The 21411-nt window shown below is 44.4% G+C and overlaps 1 protein-coding gene across 3 annotated transcripts in view; it reads right to left on the bottom strand.

Moving 5' to 3' along the window:
• ARHGEF38 (Rho guanine nucleotide exchange factor 38) overlaps positions 1-21411 on the bottom strand; it is a 160647-nt gene that overhangs the window by 113694 nt on the left and 25542 nt on the right. For all 3 annotated transcript variants that reach the window (XM_069743688.1, XM_069743693.1, XM_069743700.1), the window contains exons 2-3: positions 7593-7780; positions 6019-6142 (exon numbers count right to left, since the gene is read on the bottom strand). In XM_069743688.1, coding sequence (XP_069599789.1) covers positions 6019-6142; positions 7593-7780 — 312 coding nt within the window. The remainder of the gene's footprint in view (positions 1-6018; positions 6143-7592; positions 7781-21411) is intronic.

Here is a 21411-nt window from a genome sequence, read left to right as displayed (position 1 = left end):
AAAAAACCTAAAAAACTAATCCCTCACTGCTACCCACTGCCCGTACGCTTCTTTCCACCCTGAAGCTCCACATCTGCAGTCTCTTCACTGTAGTCTAGGACTTCTGGCCGCGTCCAAGCATCAAAGGTCGCAACTTCATGGCATACACTGCAACCTTATTACGCTCAGTGACCTATATACTTAATATATAGTTTCTTCTTTCCAGACATTAGTGGAGGTCCCAGCAGGCAAGCCTCCACAATTCAACATTGATCACTAGTCCAGCCAACACTTTTTAAATGTAGGTGACCAGAAAATCTTTTTCAATCAAGATATTCAAACTATAGAATATATATTAAATCTCTTTTAATGGGGAATCTAGCCACTTGTACTGTAAGATCCTTTAGTATACAAAGTTAATATGTTTCTCGTCACATAGATCTCAAACCTGCGCCTCTCCAGCTGTTCCCACGAGTTCCCACAAGTTTCCAACTCTTTGGGAGCCACAGGCTTGAGGCCACTTCTTACAGAACGGTACTGTCATACTGAAATGTGTCACCGTTCCCCTAAGCTGGGAGATCACTATTGCACAAGTCACATAGTCCTGACTATTGTGCTACGTCAGCAACAAGAAAACTCTATCCCAGGATGAGGTTTTCAAGTTGAGCCAAAAAAAATATTTGTCTCTGTGATTACGTTTTAAGTAGATGTTCCTTGTGATAAACTTTAGGCGACTTGTTTGGCTTTCAGCTTCAAATGCTTTTATGTCACATTATGGTACACAAACGCTGTATTCATGACTGCTGTTACTGCCATTAGCCAACAAATCCATTAATATTTCTGATTAACTAAAATGTTACCTCCATATTATTAAAGGGGTGTTCTGATAGCAAGAAGTTATCACCTATCTACCTATTCATAGGATAGGCACATGTCCGATTGCCGATCCATGCATTTTCTATGGCACTGCTTGAGAAAGCCGAATGCTGTAGTCAGCTGTCTCCAGAAGTCCTATGCAGAATGAATGGAACGGAGGCCAAGCATGTGCTCTACCATTCCATTACTATTACTAGAAATATCCCTTCAGTTATGGAATGCACATACGTGAATGTGACTATTACCTGTACAATGAATTACCTATATGAATATCTGTAAATGTTTCCAGCACAATGCCTTATACTGTATAAGAGTACCATTGTTCTAGAATTATTCTGCAATCAAATTGCTTAAATAAGAATCATAATTAGATTAATACATATGAGATGAATGAAATGCTAATTTGTAACACTCGATGGAATACAGTCAATTTTCATTACAATTATAGGTAACACCTGTATATACAGCAGATAACACAGGATCCACCAATCACAGGAGATGTCACAGATGACCCTGCTCACCTCCCTTTACAATGACCTATGCCCTCATCAGAGTGTACTCATTACATACAACTAAGTAGGGTCACATTCAGTCTATTGGTGCTAACGTCCATGTGGCTTTTCTGCGAGAACAAAAAGTAGAATTAAGCATAAAGGCCTGTGTAAAAATTGCAAGATTTCAAATTGTTTTTAAATGCAGATCTTGATATGAAAAATATAATATGAATAATAAAAAAGAAAAATACATTTCCTAGAGAAACAAGTGGAGGTCAATGGAGGTCTGGCCACTGGGATACACACCGATGACCAGAATGGGGCACTTTTATCCCTGTTTGAATCAAGCTGCAGTGCAGCTGCTCAACCACTGCTACATTCATTCTTTATGGCGCTGCTGACTGTCGCACTCAACTGCGACCGCGCGAGTAGGGTGAGTATAATGAGGGAGGATGGGGGAGGACGCCGAGCCATGCATTCAAGGGGGAGGGCGCCGATCCATGCATTCAAGGGGGAGGACACTGAGCCACGCATACAAGGGAGAGGACGCCGAGCCTTGCATACAGGAGGGAGGATGGGGGAGGACGCCGAGCCATGCATTCAAGGGGAAGGACAGGGGAGGATGCCGAGCCATGCATTCAAGGGGAAGGATGCCGAGCCATGCATTCAAGGGGGAGGATGCCGAGCCTTGCATACAAAGGGGAGGATGGGGGAGGACGCCAAGCCATGCATACAAAGGAGAGGATGGGGGAGGATGCCGAGCCATGCATTCAAGGGGGAGGATGGGGAAGGATGCCGAGCCATGCATACAAGGGGGAGGACAGGGGAGGAAGCCGAGCCATGCATACAAGGGGGTGGAGGCCGAGCCATGCATACAAGGGGAAGGATGGGGGAGGACACCGAGCCATGCATACAAGTGGGAGGATGCCGAGCCACGGATACAGCTAGGAGAACAGGGGAGCCACACATAGCAGGACAGGGATGAGGGGACAACGCCGGGTGGCTTATAATCGAGTCAATAAGCTTGCCCAGTTTTCTGTGGTAAAATTAGGTGCCACGGCTTACACTCGGTCGGCTTATACTTGAGTATACACAGTAATTAACTTGCATTTTATTGCATGAAATAAGTATTTGATACAATAGAAAAACAGAACTTAATATTTGGTACAGAAACCTTTGTTTGCAATTACAGAGGTCAGACGTTTCCTGTAATTCTTGACCAAGTTTGCACACACTGCAGCAGGGAATTTGGCCTACTCCTCCATACAGAACGTCTCCAGATGTTTCAGGTTTTGGGCTGTTGCTTGGCAACATTGCGATTCAGCTCCCTCCAAATATTTTCTATTGGGATCAGGTCTGGAGACTGGTTAGACCACTCCAGGACCTTGAAATGCTTCTTACGGAGCCACTCCTCAGTTGCTCTGGCTGTGTGTTTCGGGTCACTGTCATGCTGGAAGACCCAGCCACGACCCATCTTCAATGCTCTTACTGAGGGAAGGAAGTTGTTTGCCAAAATCTCGCTATACATGACCCCATCCAACCTCTCTTCCATACAGTGCAGTAGTCCTGTGGCCTTTGCAAAAAAGCACCCCCAAAGCATGATGTTTCCCCAACCATGCTTCGCTGTCTTTTCCTTTGCTTTATAAAATGGTTAGTAACTATTTATATTATATTATCTAATCTTTGTATGTGTCTGCTGATTGCTGATGTAAGCCTCAGGCTATGGCCATCCTTCATCCAAGTTTCATTTGGAGCTGCGAGCAGGGTACAGCATCACAATGCGGATCGCGATCGGGATGGTAGTGCAGTACAGGCCGCAGGGATCGCGGGAGCACCTGTCCTAGTTGCTCACCCGCCGTCTCTAAATGCTCAGAGCCTGAGCTTGTCAGCAGCAGGGTCCATACTGAGACAACTTGCAACATTTGATGGCTATAACATGCCAATCGAAGAATGGACCGATCGTATGTGAAGCACATACAGACTGTACAACCTTGCTGAGGAGCTGCACTCTGATGTCACACTACATGCTAGAGGGAGAAGCCTGGGAAATAGTGAAGTGGTGTCTCGCGTCACCACGAAAAATTCTAGAAGACATTGTGGCTATATTAGAGGAGGTTTGCACATATTATCATCACTGGGGGCTCACAATCTAGAATCCCTATCCGTATGTCCTTGGAATGTGGGAGGAAACCAGAGTGCCCGGAGGAAACCCACGCAAACACGGAGAGAACATACAAACTCTTTGCAGATGTTGTCCTGGGTGGGATTAGAACCCAGGACCCCAGCACTGCAAGGCTGCAGTGCTGGGCAGCACGGTGGCGCAGTGGTTAGCACTGCAACCTTGCACTGGGGTCCTGGGTTCTAATCCCACCCAGGACAACATCTGCAAAGAGTTTGTATGTTCTCTCCGTGTTTGCGTGGGTTTCCTCCGGGCACTCTGGATTCCTCCCACATTCCAAAGACATACTGATAGGGATTCTAGATTGTGAGCCCCCAGTGATGATAATGTGTGCAAAACTGCAAAGCGCTGCGGAATATGTTAGCGCTATATAAAAATAAAGATTTATATTAGAGGAGGTGTATGGAGAGAGAGGCTTGGCCGCTAGTTTCTAGACTCACTTCTTTAATTGGTGTCAGAAAAAAGACAAAAGCATCTCCCAGTATAAATACTTTACAGAGAATGTTTCAGACCTGGAGCAATCTTGCCTTGCGCAGGCGTGTACTACGGAGGACATAGAATGAACTTCAATCCAATATTGCAGCCAGCATGCAGCCAGCGGGTAAGGAAAGGGTGAATCAAACACCCAAAAACTCCGCCCATATGACCGAAAACCGGTCCCGCCAAATTCAGGTGACAGGTTCCCTTTAATTAGAAAATCATCAAAAAGTGAATGTATTTCAGTTCTTCAATACAAAAAGTGAAACTCATATGTTATATACTGTAGAGTCATTACATACAGAGTGATCTATTTCAAGTGTGTATTTCTGTTAATGTTGATGATTATGGCTTACAGCCAATGAAAACCCAAATGTTTTTGCAGTAAATTAGAATACTTTATAGCACCAGCTTGAAAAATGATTTTAAAATCTGAAATGTTGGCCTACTGAAATGTATGTTCAGTAAATGCACTCAATACTTGGTCAGGGCTCCTTTTGCATCAATTGCTGCATCAATGTGGTGTGTCATAGAGGCGATCAGCCTGTGGCACTGCTGAGGTATTATGGAAGCCCAGGATGCTTTGATAGCGGTCTTCAGGTCATCTACATTGTTAGGTCTGGTGTCTCTCATCTTCCTCTTGACAATACACCATAGATTCTGTATGGTGTTAAGGTCAGGCGAGTTTGCTGGCCAATCAAGCACTGCGAAACTGTTGTGTTTAAACCTGGTATTGGTACTTTTGGCAGTGTGGTCAGGTGCCAAGTCCTGATAGATAATGAAATTTTCATCTCCAAAAAGCTTGTTGGCAGAAGGAAGTATGAAGTGCTCTAATATATACTGGTAGACAGCTGCGCTGACTTTGGTCTTGATGAAACACAGTGGACCTACACCAGCAGATGACATGGCTCCCCAAACCATCAGTGATTGTGGAAACTTCACACTAGGCCTCAAGCAGCTTGGATTGTGTGCCTCTCCACTCTTCCTCCAGACTCTGAATAATTGATTTCCGAATGAAATGCAAAATTTACTTTCATCTGAAAACAACACCATGGACCACTGAGCAACAGTCCAGTTCTTTTTCTCCCTGGCCCAGGTAAGATGCTTTTAGCGTTGTCTATTGGTCATGAGTGGCTTGACACAAGGAATGCGACACTTGTAGCCCATGTCCTGGATACGTCTGTGTGTGGTGGCTCTTGAAGCAATGACTTGAGCAGCAGTCCACTTCTTGTGAATCTTCCCCAAATTTTTGAATGGCCTTTTCTTAACAATCCTTTCAAGGTGCAGTTACCCCGGTTGCTTGTGCACCTTTTTCAACTCAACTTTCCATTAATATGTTTGGATACAGCACTCTGTGAACAGCCAGCTTCTTTAGCAATGACCTTTTGTGGCTTACCCTCCTTGTGGAGTGCGTCAATGACTGCCTTCTGGACATCTGTCAAGTCAGCAGTCTTCCCCATGATTGTGGAGCCTACTGAAACAGACTAAGGAACCTTTTTAAAAGCTTAGGAAGCCTTTGCAGGTGTTTTTTGTTAATTATTCTAATTTACGGAGATAATGACTATTGGGTTTTCTGAGGCACTGCAATAACATGAGTCTACAGATGGAGACAAGCTACTGTTCCAGGTACTGTAATAGCATAACCCCTAGGAGATTTATTTTCCTCTACAAATGCTAATGTTTCCTTTTGGAGGACACTGACACTAAAAATAGGTTGTTGATGGATGATATATGGACATTTTTTGCAATGTCTTATAAAAGCTTTGCTGAAGAATATATTCCTCCATGGTGAAAGGATAATTTTTCTTTCCAAGCATCCACATGAGAAGCCCTCATTATTAAACATGAAGTTGTGAAGTTAATGGCATTGAGTACTAGGGTTACGCTGAGCTTCCATAGGGCGTCTCACCTCGCAGAGGCCTTTTGTGTAGTGAAAGCTATGAGCTGACACCAGATCAGGCAGCACGAAATAGATACCTACTGCATATTCAAGGAAAGAAAAAGTGTATGTACCTATCACTTGTAGCTCTGGCTCCACATCTGTTGTGGCTTCTTCCAACAGGGACACCATTTTGGTCGATATCTGGCAGACGGACTCAATGTTACTGAATAGCGCATCCACATCAAAGCGTTCTGGCTGGTGAAAGAAGATTCATAAAAAGGCTTATTAATAGTAGATAACACATTGTGCTTACTTGTAGCATAACACCTGGAAGGCATATGGTTAATAAAGGGCTGATCTAATAGTATTGAGAATACAGAACTGAGACAACTAAAAATAGGTCACACTTCTCCATGGCCTCTCACCCATTGTGTGGAACAAGTATAATTCATTGGGGGTAGGATGAATCATGAAGAAACAGAGTTGGAAGAATTCAGATATTAATCAGCGTAATCCTTTGTCAACTGGAAGGACAAAATAACCTATCTAGGGTGTTTAGTTGGATGGTAATCTGGGGAGAAGTGCCACTGTGCAGAAAACCCTGTGAAGGAGACATATCTCTGTGGCCTCCTCATTCTGATGGTCATCAAAGGTCTCGACAGCAAAGGGCCCTCTTCTTAACGGACAACCGAGTGAATTCCCTGGTGCACTAAGTTTTAAAGGGTGAGGGATCATAAAAACAAGGGGTTTTCTGATGTGAAGGCCAGAATCTGTCACCGGTTTTTCTGCTATGTAATCTGTGAGCCGCATGATGTAGAGACAGACAACCTAATTCCAGTGATCTGTCACTTACTGCGCTGCTTGCTGCTTTTTCTGCTGCAGATCTAGCAGTTCTCTGAATGCTAAGCTGTGCATAACCCCGCGCACAACACTGATTGGCAACTTTCTATATACACTGTGCATAGGCAGGAAGCTGCCAATCAGTGGTAGGGGTGTGGATGGACTACCTGGCTACAGGTTACTAGTCCTCTAATGATAATCTCCTACTGATAAATCAGTGATTGTATTGAAACCACAAAATGCAAATCAGTAAGTGACACATCACTGTAAACAGGGCCCTACGTCATAATGCTATAAGATTAAATAGCAAAAACCTGCTGACAGATTTCCTATTGCTGTCTTTGGCTTTCACTAATTTGTGGAGTGGAGATTCACCTGCTACTAAATCTTTTTAGGGCACAGTCAGACAGATGTATAACATGTCCAATGATGGCATCGCAGTGCACAGACTGGCTGGCGGCTCTCCTCGCCAGAGCGTGACAGCATCATGTATTTCTATGCAGCTGTCCGGAGAGCCGCCAGCCAGCCCGTGCTATACGTCCTTATAGTTTAATCTGGAATGTAAATGAATGCAATACGTAATGCTACATGTATTTGAATACATTTTTAGATATATGTAAGATAAGTGATATGTGCAGTTTAGACTGGGCGAACCTGTATCCTGATGGGTCTTCTGTGCTATATGAAGGATTTATTTTTCAGGAAAATGTATGGAAAAAAAATAAAGTGTAGATTCACCTTCAGCTTGGTTATTTCCCGGTTAGTTAGAAGCGAACATGTAAAATTGGCAGATAAAGCTGTAAGAGATCAGCACAGTTGGGTATTGTTACTTCTGGACCACTAGGTGGGAAGAGTCATCACTTACATGGTGCTGTCTGAGAGGCTGCACTACTTCTCTGATGCAGAGTTCCAGGTCAGTCAGATAATCTTTTTCTGTCTGTATCAGCTCAGCTATTATTTTTGCCCTTTTGTCCATCTTTCTCCTCTGGAGCTCTTCTGGGTCCTGCATTGGTGAGGTTGGAGCCGACACGGCAATATTGGGTGCCATCTTTTCTGTATGTAGCATAGAACACAACATCAGCCAATGTGGACTAACAGTCCTTTAAAACTGATTAAACCACTAAACCCCTGTAACGTACTGTGCAGATTCAGCAATACCTTGTTGAAGGTAATGTTTCCCAAATTAACATGTTTGATATAGAAAATTAAAAAGTTGATTGGCGGGACCCAATCAACTTTACATTTAAATACCAAGACCCCCGCCAACCTGAGATAAGGTGCAACAAACACTCTGGAAGACACAAAACTGTGACAGATTGACCATACTCATGCGGCCAACTCATTGAGTGGTATTAGGTTTATTATTGTTATAGCTTTTGTAAATGAATAATTTTGCCTGTAACTGAGAACTAAAAGTCAATGGTGAGGAATTAAAACACAGCATGAATAGAGCACTGAAGGAAGATGAGCGAATTTGGTACATCATACAGTTGCCATGGTCTGTCGTCCATTCCTTGCACAATTTACGCTACCCTTGTGGTATACATTATGATGAGGGGGATTAGCTACTCTCCTTCCAGATTACTTTTCTAACATTTTTTCACAGCTGGCCAAGACTGACGTGAAAACTTTGAGTTGCGCAAAACATATGAAATATTTCAAGTAGATTTATGCTAGAATTATGGCAACTGCTTGATGACCAAAGTATATTGGAGTCCTGTAGAAAGCATTTTATTTTTCTACAGTTTATAAACCTTGAGGTCTTTGTTATCTGTACTAAAACCCAAATCATGTAATCTGCACCAAATAAAGCCTAGCCATGCCTACGTATGGTAAAAGGTGGAATTCCAGCTGTGGTCTTCATACAGTATGTATTTCATGGAGTGTTCATCATTGTACCTTGCAGGATCAGTAGAGGTGGACATTGATGATATGGCTTTATCGCTCGGCGCACACACAAGCCAAAAATCTTCACATTAAATTAGAGTAAGGAAATAAGACAAGGCTGCCCTGTGCCCATCATAAGACAAGGCTGCCCTGTGCCCATCGTTGCTGTTTACTTTTGCAAACAAAACCTTGCAGAAGTGCAACGTTACCTATAGCATGTGTCACACAGACTGTTAGCATAAGTCTTCTACCGTGGCGAGATAACCTTCGCTAGATGAAAAGGATTCACACTACTCATTGCAAGAGAGCTGTTAATAATAGGGATCTTTTTACTTTTAAAAATCCCAACATCCCTGATATATTTTTTCCTTTTTCAGGATTCTTAACACCTAATCTCACTGTGCACCTATTTACTGCTGCAAAAAGTTTCTAGCTCTGCCTTGCGCTAGCTTCTTTCCCAGTGCTAGCACGACACAGCCAAGCTCCCTCTAACGTCATGTCCAGCCCTCTTGTCCTTCTCTCTCTACTAGTGAAATTCCATACACAATTAAGGGCAGAAATCAACACAGAGTCGAAAGTATGTGACAACACAGAAAGGAATCCAAAGGAAACCCTAGTGACAATTTTAGCATACTCCAAGAACATAATGTTTTGGTAAAGGGAACTGACCAGCAGATATGGGGTTAATCTGCAGGTTAATAGTGTTCTGGACCGGCCTGGTGCCCACACGAAGAGCCTAGCTACTTGGAGGAAATGAACTTTATTCCTCCTGGCAGCCTCGGGCTTTCAGTCAGTGACAGATGTGCGGTTACAGCCACTGCTCACTATGTACTTAGCGGTGAGTGAAGCAGCATTGGCCACACCCCTATGACTGAAAGCCTGAGGCTGCTGGGAGGAATAAAGTGAATTTCCTTCTGGCAGTGGGTCTTTCAGTGCGGATGCCAAGCAGCTTCAGAAGGCTATTAACCTTCTGTTTAACCCACATGTGCAGGTCAATAGCATTTTTTACGTGACAGGTTCCCTTTAAGCTAGCCAATTTTTGGATCATCCTGGGTGCCGAAAATTAAGTATGAATGTAATGTTATATTTTATTTACCGATGGTATAAATGATATAATCATGACAAAATAATGCTTCAGACAAGAAGAAGCAGCAAGGTAAAACGTGCGTCGGGATGGAGGGACGCAGTATAACCTCTCTGGTGGACTTCATCAGCATTTCTGGTTTTAAGGCTTCTTTCACACTAGCGTCAGAATCTCCCCGTCGCAATGCGTCTGGGAGAGATTACGACGCTAGCGTTTAACGCATTGCACAATGGAGGCAGCGGATGCATTTCTCCGGCGCATCCGCTGCCCCATTGTAAGGTGCGGGGAGGTGGGGGCGGAGTTCCGGCTGCGCATGCGCGGTCTGAAAAAGCGGTCCGTCAGGAGCAAAAAACGTTACATGTAGTGTTTTTTGCTCCCGACGGTCCGCCAAAGCACGACGCATCCGTCGCTTGACGGATGCGACGTGTGGCAATCCGTCGCAAATGCATCGTCAATACAAGTCTATGGGGCAAAAATGCATCCTGCAAGCACTTTTGCAGGATGCGTTTTTTCTGCAAAACGACGCATTGTGACGGATTGCAGAAAACGCTAGTGTGAAAGTAGCCTAAGTAATAATTACATTTCTACCATTCATAACTCTGCTTGATCCACCTTGGGCATTTCTATCTGGAACTCTGCATGACTGCCTAATATATATATTTTTCATAGTGTATGTACCATGACTAATAATTTAGCTAGTAACTGTTAGTCATCATGTACAGTGGGGCAAAAAAGTATTTAGTCAGTCAGCAATAGTGCAAGTTCCACCACTTAAAAAGATGAGAGGCGTCTGTAATTTACATCATAGGTAGACCTCAACTATGGGAGACAAACTGAGAAAAAAAAATCCAGAAAATCACATTGTCTGTTTTTTTAACAATTTATTTGCATATTATGGTGGAAAATAAGTCAGAAACAAAATTTCATCTCAATACTTTTGTAATATATCCTTTGTTGGCAATGACAGAGGTCAAACGTTTTCTGTAAGTCTTCACAAGGTTGCCACACACTGTTGGTGGTATGTTGGCCCACTCCTCCATGCAGATCTCCTCTAGAGCAGTGATGTTTTTGGCTTTTCGCTTGGCAACACGGACTTTCAACTCCCTCCAAAGGTTTTCTATGGGGTTGAGATCTGGAGACTGGCTAGGCCACTCCAGGACCTTGAAATGCTTCTTACGAAGCCACTCCTTCGTTGCCCTGGCGGTGTGCTTTGGATCATTGTCATGTTGAAAGACCCAGCCACGTTTCATCTTCATTGCCCTTGCTGATGGAAGGAGGTTTGCACTCAAAATCTCACGATACATGGCCCCATTCATTCTTTCATGTACCCGGATCAGTCGTCCTGGCCCCTTTGCAGAGAAACAGCCCCAAAGCATGATGTTTCCACCACCATGCTTTACAGTAGGTATGGTGTTTGATGGATGCAACTCAGTATTCTTTTTCCTCCAAACACGACATGTTGTGTTTCTACTAAACTGTTCCAGTTTGGTTTCATCAGACCATAGGACATTCTCCCAAAACTCCTCTGGATCATCCAAATGCTCTCTAGCAAACTTCAGACGGGCCCGGACATGTACTGGCTTAAGCAGTGGGACACGTCTGGCACTGCAGGATCTGAGTCCATGGTGGCGTAGTGTGTTACTTATGTTAGGCCTTGTTACATTGGTCCCAGCTCTCTGCAGTTCATTCACTAGGTCCCCCCGCGTGGTTCTGGGATTTTTGCTCACCGTTCTTGTGATCATGCTGACCCCACGGGGTGGGATTTTGAGTGGAGCCCCAGATCGAGGGAGATTATCAGTGGTCTTGTATGTCTTCCATTTTCTAATTATTGCTCCCACTGTTGATTTCTTCACTCCAATCTGGCTGGCTATTGCAGATTCAGTCTTCCCAGCCTGGTGCAGGTCTACAATTTTGTTTCTGGTGTCCTTTGACAGCTCTTTGGTCTTCACCATAGTGGAGTTTGGAGTCAGACTGTTTGAGGGTGTGCACAGGTGTCTTTTTATACTGATAACAAGTTTAAACAGGTGCCATTACTACAGGTAATGAGTGGAGGAAAGAGGAGACTCTTAAAGAAGAAGTTACAGTTCTGTGAGAGCCAGAAATCTTGATTGTTTGTTTCTGACCAAATACTTATTTTCCACCATAATATGCAAATAAATTGTTAAAAAAACAGACAATGTGATTTTCTGGATTTTTTTTTCTCAGTTTGTCTCCCATAGTTGAGGTCTACCTATGATGTAAATTACAGACGCCACTCATCTTTTTAAGTGGTGGAACTTGCACTATTGCTGACTGACTAAATACTTTTTTGCCCCACTGTATATTGCCCATAAAAGGTATATTACTATGTCTCTTCTTGGCATAAGGTACCTTATTTTTATCTTTTCTCTATCTTCTATTTACCGTATATGATTGTTAATAAAGAATAATGTTTTATACCTAATATTTTTCTGGAATCCTGAATTTCTGTACACTTTTTGATCCTAAGAGACTTACTGTCTTAGGGGTCATCATGTTTCAATTGATGGTGGAGTGTTGCCCTTTCTAAAAATTAGGGTTTTTGGGACAGCTATGTTTATTCACACAATCAGTGTATCCTACAGCATAAAGGTTATTTGGAAGTTATGGATCAGCTTTGGGAGGCGTTTACTGTGGAAAGAGGTGTGATGCTAAAAGCTATGTCCTGGGGTGAGATGAGCTCATGCTTTCCTACACAGCGTATGAGATTTAAAGCTTCCTTTTGTTTTTTGAGTCATACAATATCTTAGTCACGTGAATAAACGTATCTAATGTTACATTTAAAAAAACCTCTGTGATTTTCTGTTTCTGTTATTCCTATTTGAATATTATAAATAAATTGACAACTAGGTGTTACCGGTTGAAGGTGTATCTCTGCACAGTCTGATATTGTCCAATCATCACTGACAGTGACATACTATACAGAGGTCTAAGGGGTAATGTCTCTCCTTTAGGAAAGTGCCAAGTTGGTGTAAGGAGACTTATAGGCCACGCAATATTCCTCTGGGATTTAAATATGCAAATAGCTTCTTCGGCAGGAAGAGGAGTTCTTTTTTTTTTTTAACATGACTGCTAGCCAGTTACTTATATAGTAAATCTATGTTTCGTGCTATGAAGAGAAGAATTGTTGTATTTCTTATGACCGTACAAGGTGCAGCGTACAACAACATGGAAGAAGAACAGATACTGATATGTCAATAAATAAAATATGTCATACTAAATCTATTCCCATAGACATATGGGTCAATCTTTTCAGCTACTTCTGGTCTATAACATGCTGCAGACATCAGGTTTAATGTGACAGACAGGTTCTAGCTATCTCTATCTATCTATCTAGAGCAAAAAATTGGAACAGCATACATATAAAAGTACTATTGGTGCAGGGCCTCTCGGCAAGGAGTCCCCTCTGTGCCAAAGGATATAAACTCAGAAAAAAGAGGCAGCACTCCACTATTTTCAAAAATACAAAAGGGACCTTAATAGCCCTGGTGGCATGGTGACGATTTGGCTAGAATGAGCATTTGTAGCTGAAACTTTGCCAAGCCACCAGGGCTATTATCTATCTATCTATCTATCTATCTATCTATCTATCTCATATCTAAAAATCCAGAAAAATAGTGAAAAGGAGCTATTTAATCAGCCCAGAAAGCGACATTTCGGTCCCAACAGGAACCTTTCTCAAGCAGTGAACATGTGAAAATGCCAGGTATATAAAGAGTATACATGATTAAATAATTTGCATTAATCATCATTGTGAGAGCATGTATTTACATTATAATTGACTTGCATAAAGTGCAAACAGTGATACAGGAATTATCTCTCATATCTATCTATCTATCTATCTATCTATCTATCTATCTATCTGTCTATTATTAAGCTATCTATCTATCTATCTATCTATCTATCTATCTATCTATCTATCTATCAATCATCTATTATCTATCTATTATCATGCCCTCAGCTGCAGGTTCGGTCTCTGCTGTGAAGGGAGACCGGCACCTTTCAGACAGCTCCACTGCTCTGTGCATAAAAGGCATCCTCCCATTATGGGAGGTGCCTGGACAATGTGTTCATTCTATTGTTTATGGCCCTCTGCTCAGTCCACACTCTGCTGTGCTCTGCTCTGCAAAGTGTAGTTTACTTTTGGTTTTCTAATCCCTCTGTCTCCTCAGTATCCTCCGCTGGCAGTTCCCTATTCTGGATCCTTCTGGACTCCCCGGTTTCCACTCCAGGCCGACTGAGCTGCTCCTCGCAGAACTATCCTGATATTGCTGCCGGCTGGATCAGCCTTTCCGAAACTACACAGAGCTTCCAGGATCCTCTTCACTGATAGAGCTTGAATTCCACCGTCTTGTTTATATGGTCTGTACGGGTCGTCCCGACTCTATATTTCCCCATGCCCTGTGGGCGTAACAGTTTGTCCAGGCCATGGACTCCGCTGATACCCAATACTCAGTTCAGAGAGAGCTGGCTACGCTTTGTCAGGACCAGGATCAGCTAGTTTCCTTCATGCAAACTCTGGATACCCGCTTATCTACTCTACAGGTTGCTGAGTCCACCAACATGACACAGCTAGCAGAGCTCCGTCTGGAATTCAATCGCCAACTTGAGACGCAGACCCGCTTGTTGGACTTCATGACCTCTGTGGATGACCGGTTAACTAAGGTACAGCATCTGACGGTTGAGCCCACCATGAGACCCTGTCCTCGTCTCTGCAAGCCTCCTCGTTACTATGGTGACCCCAAGTTGTGCAGAGGATTTCTCAACCTATGCTTGCTGCATTTTCATTTTTTGCCTCAGCATTTTCAGACAGACATGGCCAAGGTGGCTTTCCTTGCCTCTCATCTGGAGGGAGAGGCTTTAGCTTGGTTCAACCCCCTAATGGAGCGGAATGATCCCATCGTGTCTGATCTGCAGGTATTCTTGGACACGTTCCGCAAGATATTTGACGAGCCTGGTCGTGCTACATCTGCCATGGAGTCTCTCTTCAATCTGCAACAGGGCTCGCTCTCGGTCGGTCAGTATGCCATCCGTTTCCGCACCCTAGCTTCGGAGCTCCAGTGGACCAATGAGCCTCTGGTCAGAGCCTTCCGGCGAGGGCTATCTGGAAGAATTAAGGATGAGTTGGCAGTCAGGGACCTACCCGAGACTTTGGATGATCTCATATCCCTCGCCATTCGGATTGACCTGCGTCTTCAGGAGCGCTCCAGAGAGAGGATTTTCGAGAAGCAATTTCCACATCCAGCATCTTCTTCACCGAAACCCCGGTTTCCACCTTCTCATGCTCTTGTCTCTGGGGATGGACCCATGGAGCTTGATCGCGTAAAGGTGAAGAGGAATCTGCAGGAGATGCCCACTAGAAATCCGTATTGTTATAGCGGATGCTTCGCTCCCGAGCAATGCAGTGGAGCTGAGAGGCCGGAAGAACTCTTCCGCCTAGGACAGGTAAGGGAGGTCTCCCTAAGTGAGAATGATTCCTCTCCTCCACTAACTATATCCATACAGGTGATCTACGGAAAGGTGCGGTTCTCCGAGATGGCCTATCTGGACTCTGGGTCTGGTGGAAATTTCATTCAAGAAACTGTGGCCAGGCGGTTCGGGATCCCAATCATTCCTCTACAGCGGACCCAGTGCATTATCTCTGTAGATGGAAGACCCCTGAAGGATTCCATTCTTGGCATCACCGAGGAGGTGGAACTTCAGATTGGAGCACTCCACAGGGAGAAGATTTCTTTCTATGTGTTACCGAATCTTTCTCCACCATTTCTACTAGGTCTTCCGTGGCTGCGTCTCCATGAACCTGTCCTGGATTGGCTGTCTGGGGATATCCTTCGTTGGGGTCAGTCCTGTTTCGATCACTGCCTCAAACCGGTTCGGCCTGGTTCTATCCTGCGGCCTCCTGCAGCTTTACCCGGGTTACCTCGTGCCTACTGGTCCTTCGCAGATGTGTTCGACAAGAAGGAAGCCGAGACTCTTCCTCCTCACAGGCCTTACGATTGTCCCATCGATCTTGTTCCTGGATCTTCTCCGCCTCGAGGTAGGATCTACCCTCTTTCTCCCACTGAGACTCAAGCCATGACCGAGTACATTATGGAGAATTAGGCTCGAGGGTTTATCCAGAAGTCCTCCTCTCCGGCTGGAGCTGGATTCTTCTTCGTCAAGAAGAAAGATGGATCTCTTCGCCCGTGCATCGACTATCGTGGTCTCAACCTAATTACTGTAAAGAATAGATATCCTCTTCCCTTAATTCCAGAGCTTTTTGATCGTCTTCGAGGTTCCCGAATTTTCACCAAGTTGGATCTCCGTGGGGCTTACAACCTCATCAGGATACGATCTGGGGATGAGTGGAAAACTGCCTTCAACATGAGAGATGGTCACTATGAATATCTGGTGATGCCCTTCGGCTTAAGCAACGCACCCGCCGTCTTCCAAGAGTTTGTCAATGACGTATTCCGTGACCTGCTCTATGTTTGTGTGGTGGTGTATCTGGACGACATCCTGGTGTTTTCTCCCGACTTACCAAGTCACAGGAGGAATGTTCGTCTTGTTCTTCAACGATTGAGGGAGAATCGTCTCTATGCAAAGTTCGAGAAATGTCTGTTTGAACAGAGGTCTTTACCCTTTCTTGGCTACATCATTTCCGATACAGGTCTCGAGATGGATCCAGAGAAAGTCTCTGCCGTGCTTAAGTGGCCCCGACCTGAGGGAATCAAGGCCATTCAGCGGTTCCTGGGATTCGCCAACTATTATCGGCAATTCATCCCTCACTTCTCCTCTTTGGTAAGTCCACTCACTGCCTTGACCTGTAAAGGTGCCAAACCTAAGGATTGGACTCCTGAGGCTGAGTCAGCTTTCTCCTCCCTCAAACAAGCTTTCTCAACCGCACCGGCCCTGCACAGACCAATGATCAACAAACAGTTTTTCCTTGAAGTGGACGCTTCGTCATCTGGAGCCGGAGCGGTCCTCACACAAAAACTGCCTACCGGTAAGATGGTGACCTGTGGTTTCTTCTCTAAGGCATTCTCGCCCTGTGAACGTAACTACTCGATTGGGGATAGAGAGTTACTGGCAATTAAGCTCGCCTTAGAGGAATGGCGATATGTGCTTGAAGGCGCAGTTCATCCAGTCATCATCTACACTGATCATAAAAATCTGTCCTATCTTCAGTCTGCTCAAAGACTCAACCCTCGCCAGGCTCGTTGGTCTTTATTTTTTGCTCGGTTCAATTTCTCTCTCCATTTCCGTCCTGCAGAAAAAAATATTAAAGCTGATGCGCTTTCCAGGTCCTTCCTGTCTGACGACCTTGAAGAGGAGCCTCAGCATGTCATTGAACCGTCCAAGATGATCACGATGGCTCCAGTCAAGCTATCGCAGCCCCCTCCCGTTAAGACCCTTGTAACTGAAAGAGACAAGAGGAGAGTTCTACACTGGGGTCATTCTTCTAAGCTTGCCGGACACGCCGGTCAAAAGAAGACTTTACAATTAATATCTCGACACTACTGGTGGCCCACCTTGCGCCAAGATGTTTTGGACTTCGTTGCAGCCTGTCCCTCCTGTGCTCGTAATAAAACACCCAAGAAACTGCCAGCCGGTCGCCTCCTCCCGCTACCATTCCGTCTGCTCCCTGGCAACACATTGCCATGGACTTCATCACAGATTTGCCAGCATCATCTGGTTGTACAGTAATCTGGGTTGTTGTGGACAGGTTCTCCAAGATGGGACACTTCACTCCGCTATCTGGTCTCCCTTCTGCTCCTAAACTTGCGGAGCTCTTCATTCTGCATGTCCTTCGGCTTCACGGACTTCCACTGCACATTGTCTCCGACAGAGGAGTTCAATTCGTCTCCCGATTTTGGCGGTCCCTCTGTAAGCTGTTGGAGGTCACCCTGGACTTCTCCTCGGCCTATCACCCACAATCTAATGGCCAAGTGGAGAGAGTGAATCAAGTCATCACCAACTATCTGCGACACTTCGTGAATGGTCACCACAGCAACTGGGCTGAACTGCTGCCGTGGGCGGAGTTTTCTTACAACAATCATGTTGGTGAGTCTTCCTCTAACTCCCCGTTTTTCATTGTTTATGGACAGCATCCTAGGATCCCGACTCCATTGCTTCTTGCCTCCGGCAATCCTGCGGCTGACTCCCTGGCCAAGGACTTCACAAAGGTTTGGACTGAGACCAGGACCTCTCTGGTGAAGGCATCGGTTCAAACCAAGAAGCATGCGGATAAGAGACGTCTGGATCCACCACCTTTTCAACCAGGAGGTAAGGTATGGCTGTCTTCTAAGCACATCCGTCTTAAGGTCCCTTCTTATAAGCTGGCTCCTCGTTTCATCGGTCCCTTTGAAGTGCTCCACCGGATCAATGATGTGTGCTATCGTTTGAAGTTGCCTGCCTCCTTACGGATCCATAACTCCTTTCATGTCTCCCTGCTGAAGCCAGTTGTTCTCAGTCGCTTTACCCAGGATCCAGGTAATTTTCCTCCTCCTGTCTGTTCTGAGGATGTCTATGAGGTGAAGGACATATTGGCCATGAAGAAAAGAGGAGGCAGGTCGCTCTTTCTGGTTGATTGGAAGGGATATGGTCCTGAGGAGAGGTCCTGGGAGCCTGAGGAGAACATTAATGCCCCGGTCCTTCTTAGAAAGTTCCTGGCAGGTTTGAGGAAGGGGGGGCGTAAGGGGGAGGGTACTATCATGCCCTCAGCTGCAGGTTCGGTCTCTGCTGTGAAGGGAGACCGGCACCTTTCACGCAGCTCCACTGGTACTACTCACCCTGTCCGTGGCTCCAGACGATCAGCGGCTCCTTTCTCTGCTAAGAACCTGCATCCTCTTGGCAGGTCTCCTGGAAATGCTCTTAGGAGGCGCGCCCCGCTTCCTGCACATACTTAAAACAGCAGAGCACCTGTTCTCTATTAAGGCTCTCTGTGCTATGATGCTCTGTGCATAAAAGGCATCCTCCCATTATGGGAGGTGCCTGGACAATGTGTTCATTCTATTGTTTATGGCCCTCTGCTCAGTCCACACTCTGCTGTGCTCTGCTCTGCAAAGTGTAGTTTACTTTTGGTTTTCTAATCCCTCTGTCTCCTCAGTATCCTCCGCTGGCAGTTCCCTATTCTGGATCCTTCTGGACTCCCCGGTTTCCACTCCAGGCCGACTGAGCTGCTCCTCGCAGAACTATCCTGATATTGCTGCCGGCTGGATCAGCCTTTCCGAAACTACACAGAGCTTCCAGGATCCTCTTCACTGATAGAGCTTGAATTCCACCGTCTTGTTTATATGGTCTGTACGGGTCGTCCCTCTGGTCCGGGTACTGCGGCATTTAGGCCATCTGGTGTTGTGACGGGGGAATCCCTGTATAGGGGTACACCTTGCCCGGTGCTCCACTACGTGGTTCAGTGTTGTGGTCCAGAGGGTTCTTCTCTCAGGCACCTCTTTCTGTTTGTTTAAAACTTCATTTTATTAAATACCTTTGCCTTTTGAAGCCATTCTCCTGTCTCTTGTGTACCGGGTATACAGCTGCCACTGCTCCATCAGTGGTCTAGTGAGTCCACTATATTTCCCCATGCCCTGTGGGCGTAACATCTATAGATCTATCTATCTATTATCTATCTATCTATCTATTATCTATCTATCTATCTTATATCTATCTATAGATCTATCATTTATCTATCTCATATATATCTATTATCTATCTCTTATCTATCTATCTATCTATCTATCTATCTATCTATCTATCTATCTATCTATCTATCTATCTACCTATCTCATATATCTATATTATCTATCTATCTGTCTCATGTATATATATCTATCCATCTATCTATTATTCAATTCAATTCAATTCAAATGAGCTTTATTGGCAGGACTAAGTACATGTTAGCATTGCCAAAGCATATGGTAAAAATACGGGGGTGGGGGAGGGGGGGATATAGAGGTCCAAGGAATATCAAATTCCTTTTAGAGGATAGGGGATGTTTCCAGGGTGGGGTATAGGAGTCCATGACATATCAGGCTCTTTAGTGGGGGGATAGGGACATGTCCAGGGTGGGGTATAGGAGTCCATGACATATCAGGCTCTTTAGTCGGGGGATAGGGACGTGTCCAGTGTTGGGATACAGGAGTCCATGACATATCAGGCTCCTCTTAGTCTGTGGCAGGCACTGACATATTCCGCTGCTACGGCCACTGCACTTTCCTCTTCCCCCAGTATTATCGGCAGTTTCTCTTCCTCTTCCTTGGAGGTGAAGTCTGGGAGGAGATCAGACAGTCTCTTGAAGTGAGTGTCCCTCACTACGGAGTATTTGGGGCACCTCAGCAGGAAGTGGGCCTCATCCTCCACGGCCTCCTGGGGGCACTGCTGGCAGAGTCTGTTCTCTCGAGGCTTGTAGTTCTGTCGGTGCCGCCCGGATTCGATGAGTAGGCTGTGGGCGCTCAGTCTGTACCGGCTCAGGATCTGTCGATCTTTGGGGTTTTCTAGTTTCTCTAGATATGGGGCCAGTTTGTACTCCCTCTGTAGATTCCGGTATATTGTCAGTTTCTGGGATTTGTTTATGTCGTTCCTCCAGATGCTGAGATATTCCTCTTTGACTTTGTGTACCATTTTCTGGATTTCACCTTTTGTCAGGCTATGGAGGTTGATGGCTTGGTCAGACTGGCTTTGGGTACTTTTTCTTGGGAGGCTTCCTGAGGCTTCCTGGTGTAGGAAGGCTTTGTGATGGTAGGAGCTGGGACTGCTACTTTGTAGATGAGCCTTGAATGACAGCGCCTTCTTCTTTATTGCGATGTGTAGTGGGTATCTGCCCAGCCCTGCTCGGCAGGCGCTATTTGATGTGCTCCGATGGACTTGGAGAAGATGCTTGCAGAACTCTAGGTGGAATATTTCTGTCGGCCCAGCGTCCCACTTTGACCAGTTTGGGTATGAGACTGGGCCCCAGACCTCACTACCGTATAGAAGAATTGGGGCAATGATGGAGTCAAAAATTTTTAGCCATACGGTTACTGGTGCCTTGAGGTGGTACAGACGCCTTCTGATGGCATAGAAGGCTTTGGATGCCTTGTCTTTTATTATCTATCTATCTATCTATCTATCTATCTATCTATCTATCTATCTATCTATTATCAATTTATCTATATCTATCTATCTATCTATCTATCTATCTGTCTATTATCAATTTATCTATATCTATCTATTTATCTATCTATCTATCTATCTATCTATCTATCTATTATCAAGCTATCTATATCTATCTATCTATTATCTATCTATCCATCTATCTATTATCTATCTATCTATCTATCTATCTATCTATCTGTCAATTATCAAGCTATATCTATCTATCTATCTATCTATCTGTCTATTATCAAGCTATCTATATCTATCTATCTATCTATCTATCTATCTATCTATCTATTATCTATCTATCCATCTATCTACTATCTATCTATCTATCTGTCTATTATCAAGCTATCTATCTATATCTATCTATCTATCTATCTATCTATTATCTATCTATAGATCTATCTATCTATTATCAAGCTATCTATATCTATCAATCATCTATCTATTATCTATCTATAGATCTATCTATCTATCTATCTTATATCTATCTATAGATCTATCATTTATCTATCTCGTATATATCTATTATCTATCTATCTAATATCTATCTATCTATCTATCTGTCTCATATATATCT

The sequence above is a fragment of the Ranitomeya imitator genome, chromosome 1 (genome assembly GCF_032444005.1).
Source record: "Ranitomeya imitator isolate aRanImi1 chromosome 1, aRanImi1.pri, whole genome shotgun sequence".
In the NCBI taxonomy this organism is placed as follows: Eukaryota; Metazoa; Chordata; class Amphibia; order Anura; family Dendrobatidae; genus Ranitomeya; species Ranitomeya imitator.
Note: the sequence above shows the minus strand (reverse complement) of the source record. Positions and strands in the feature narration are given on the sequence as shown.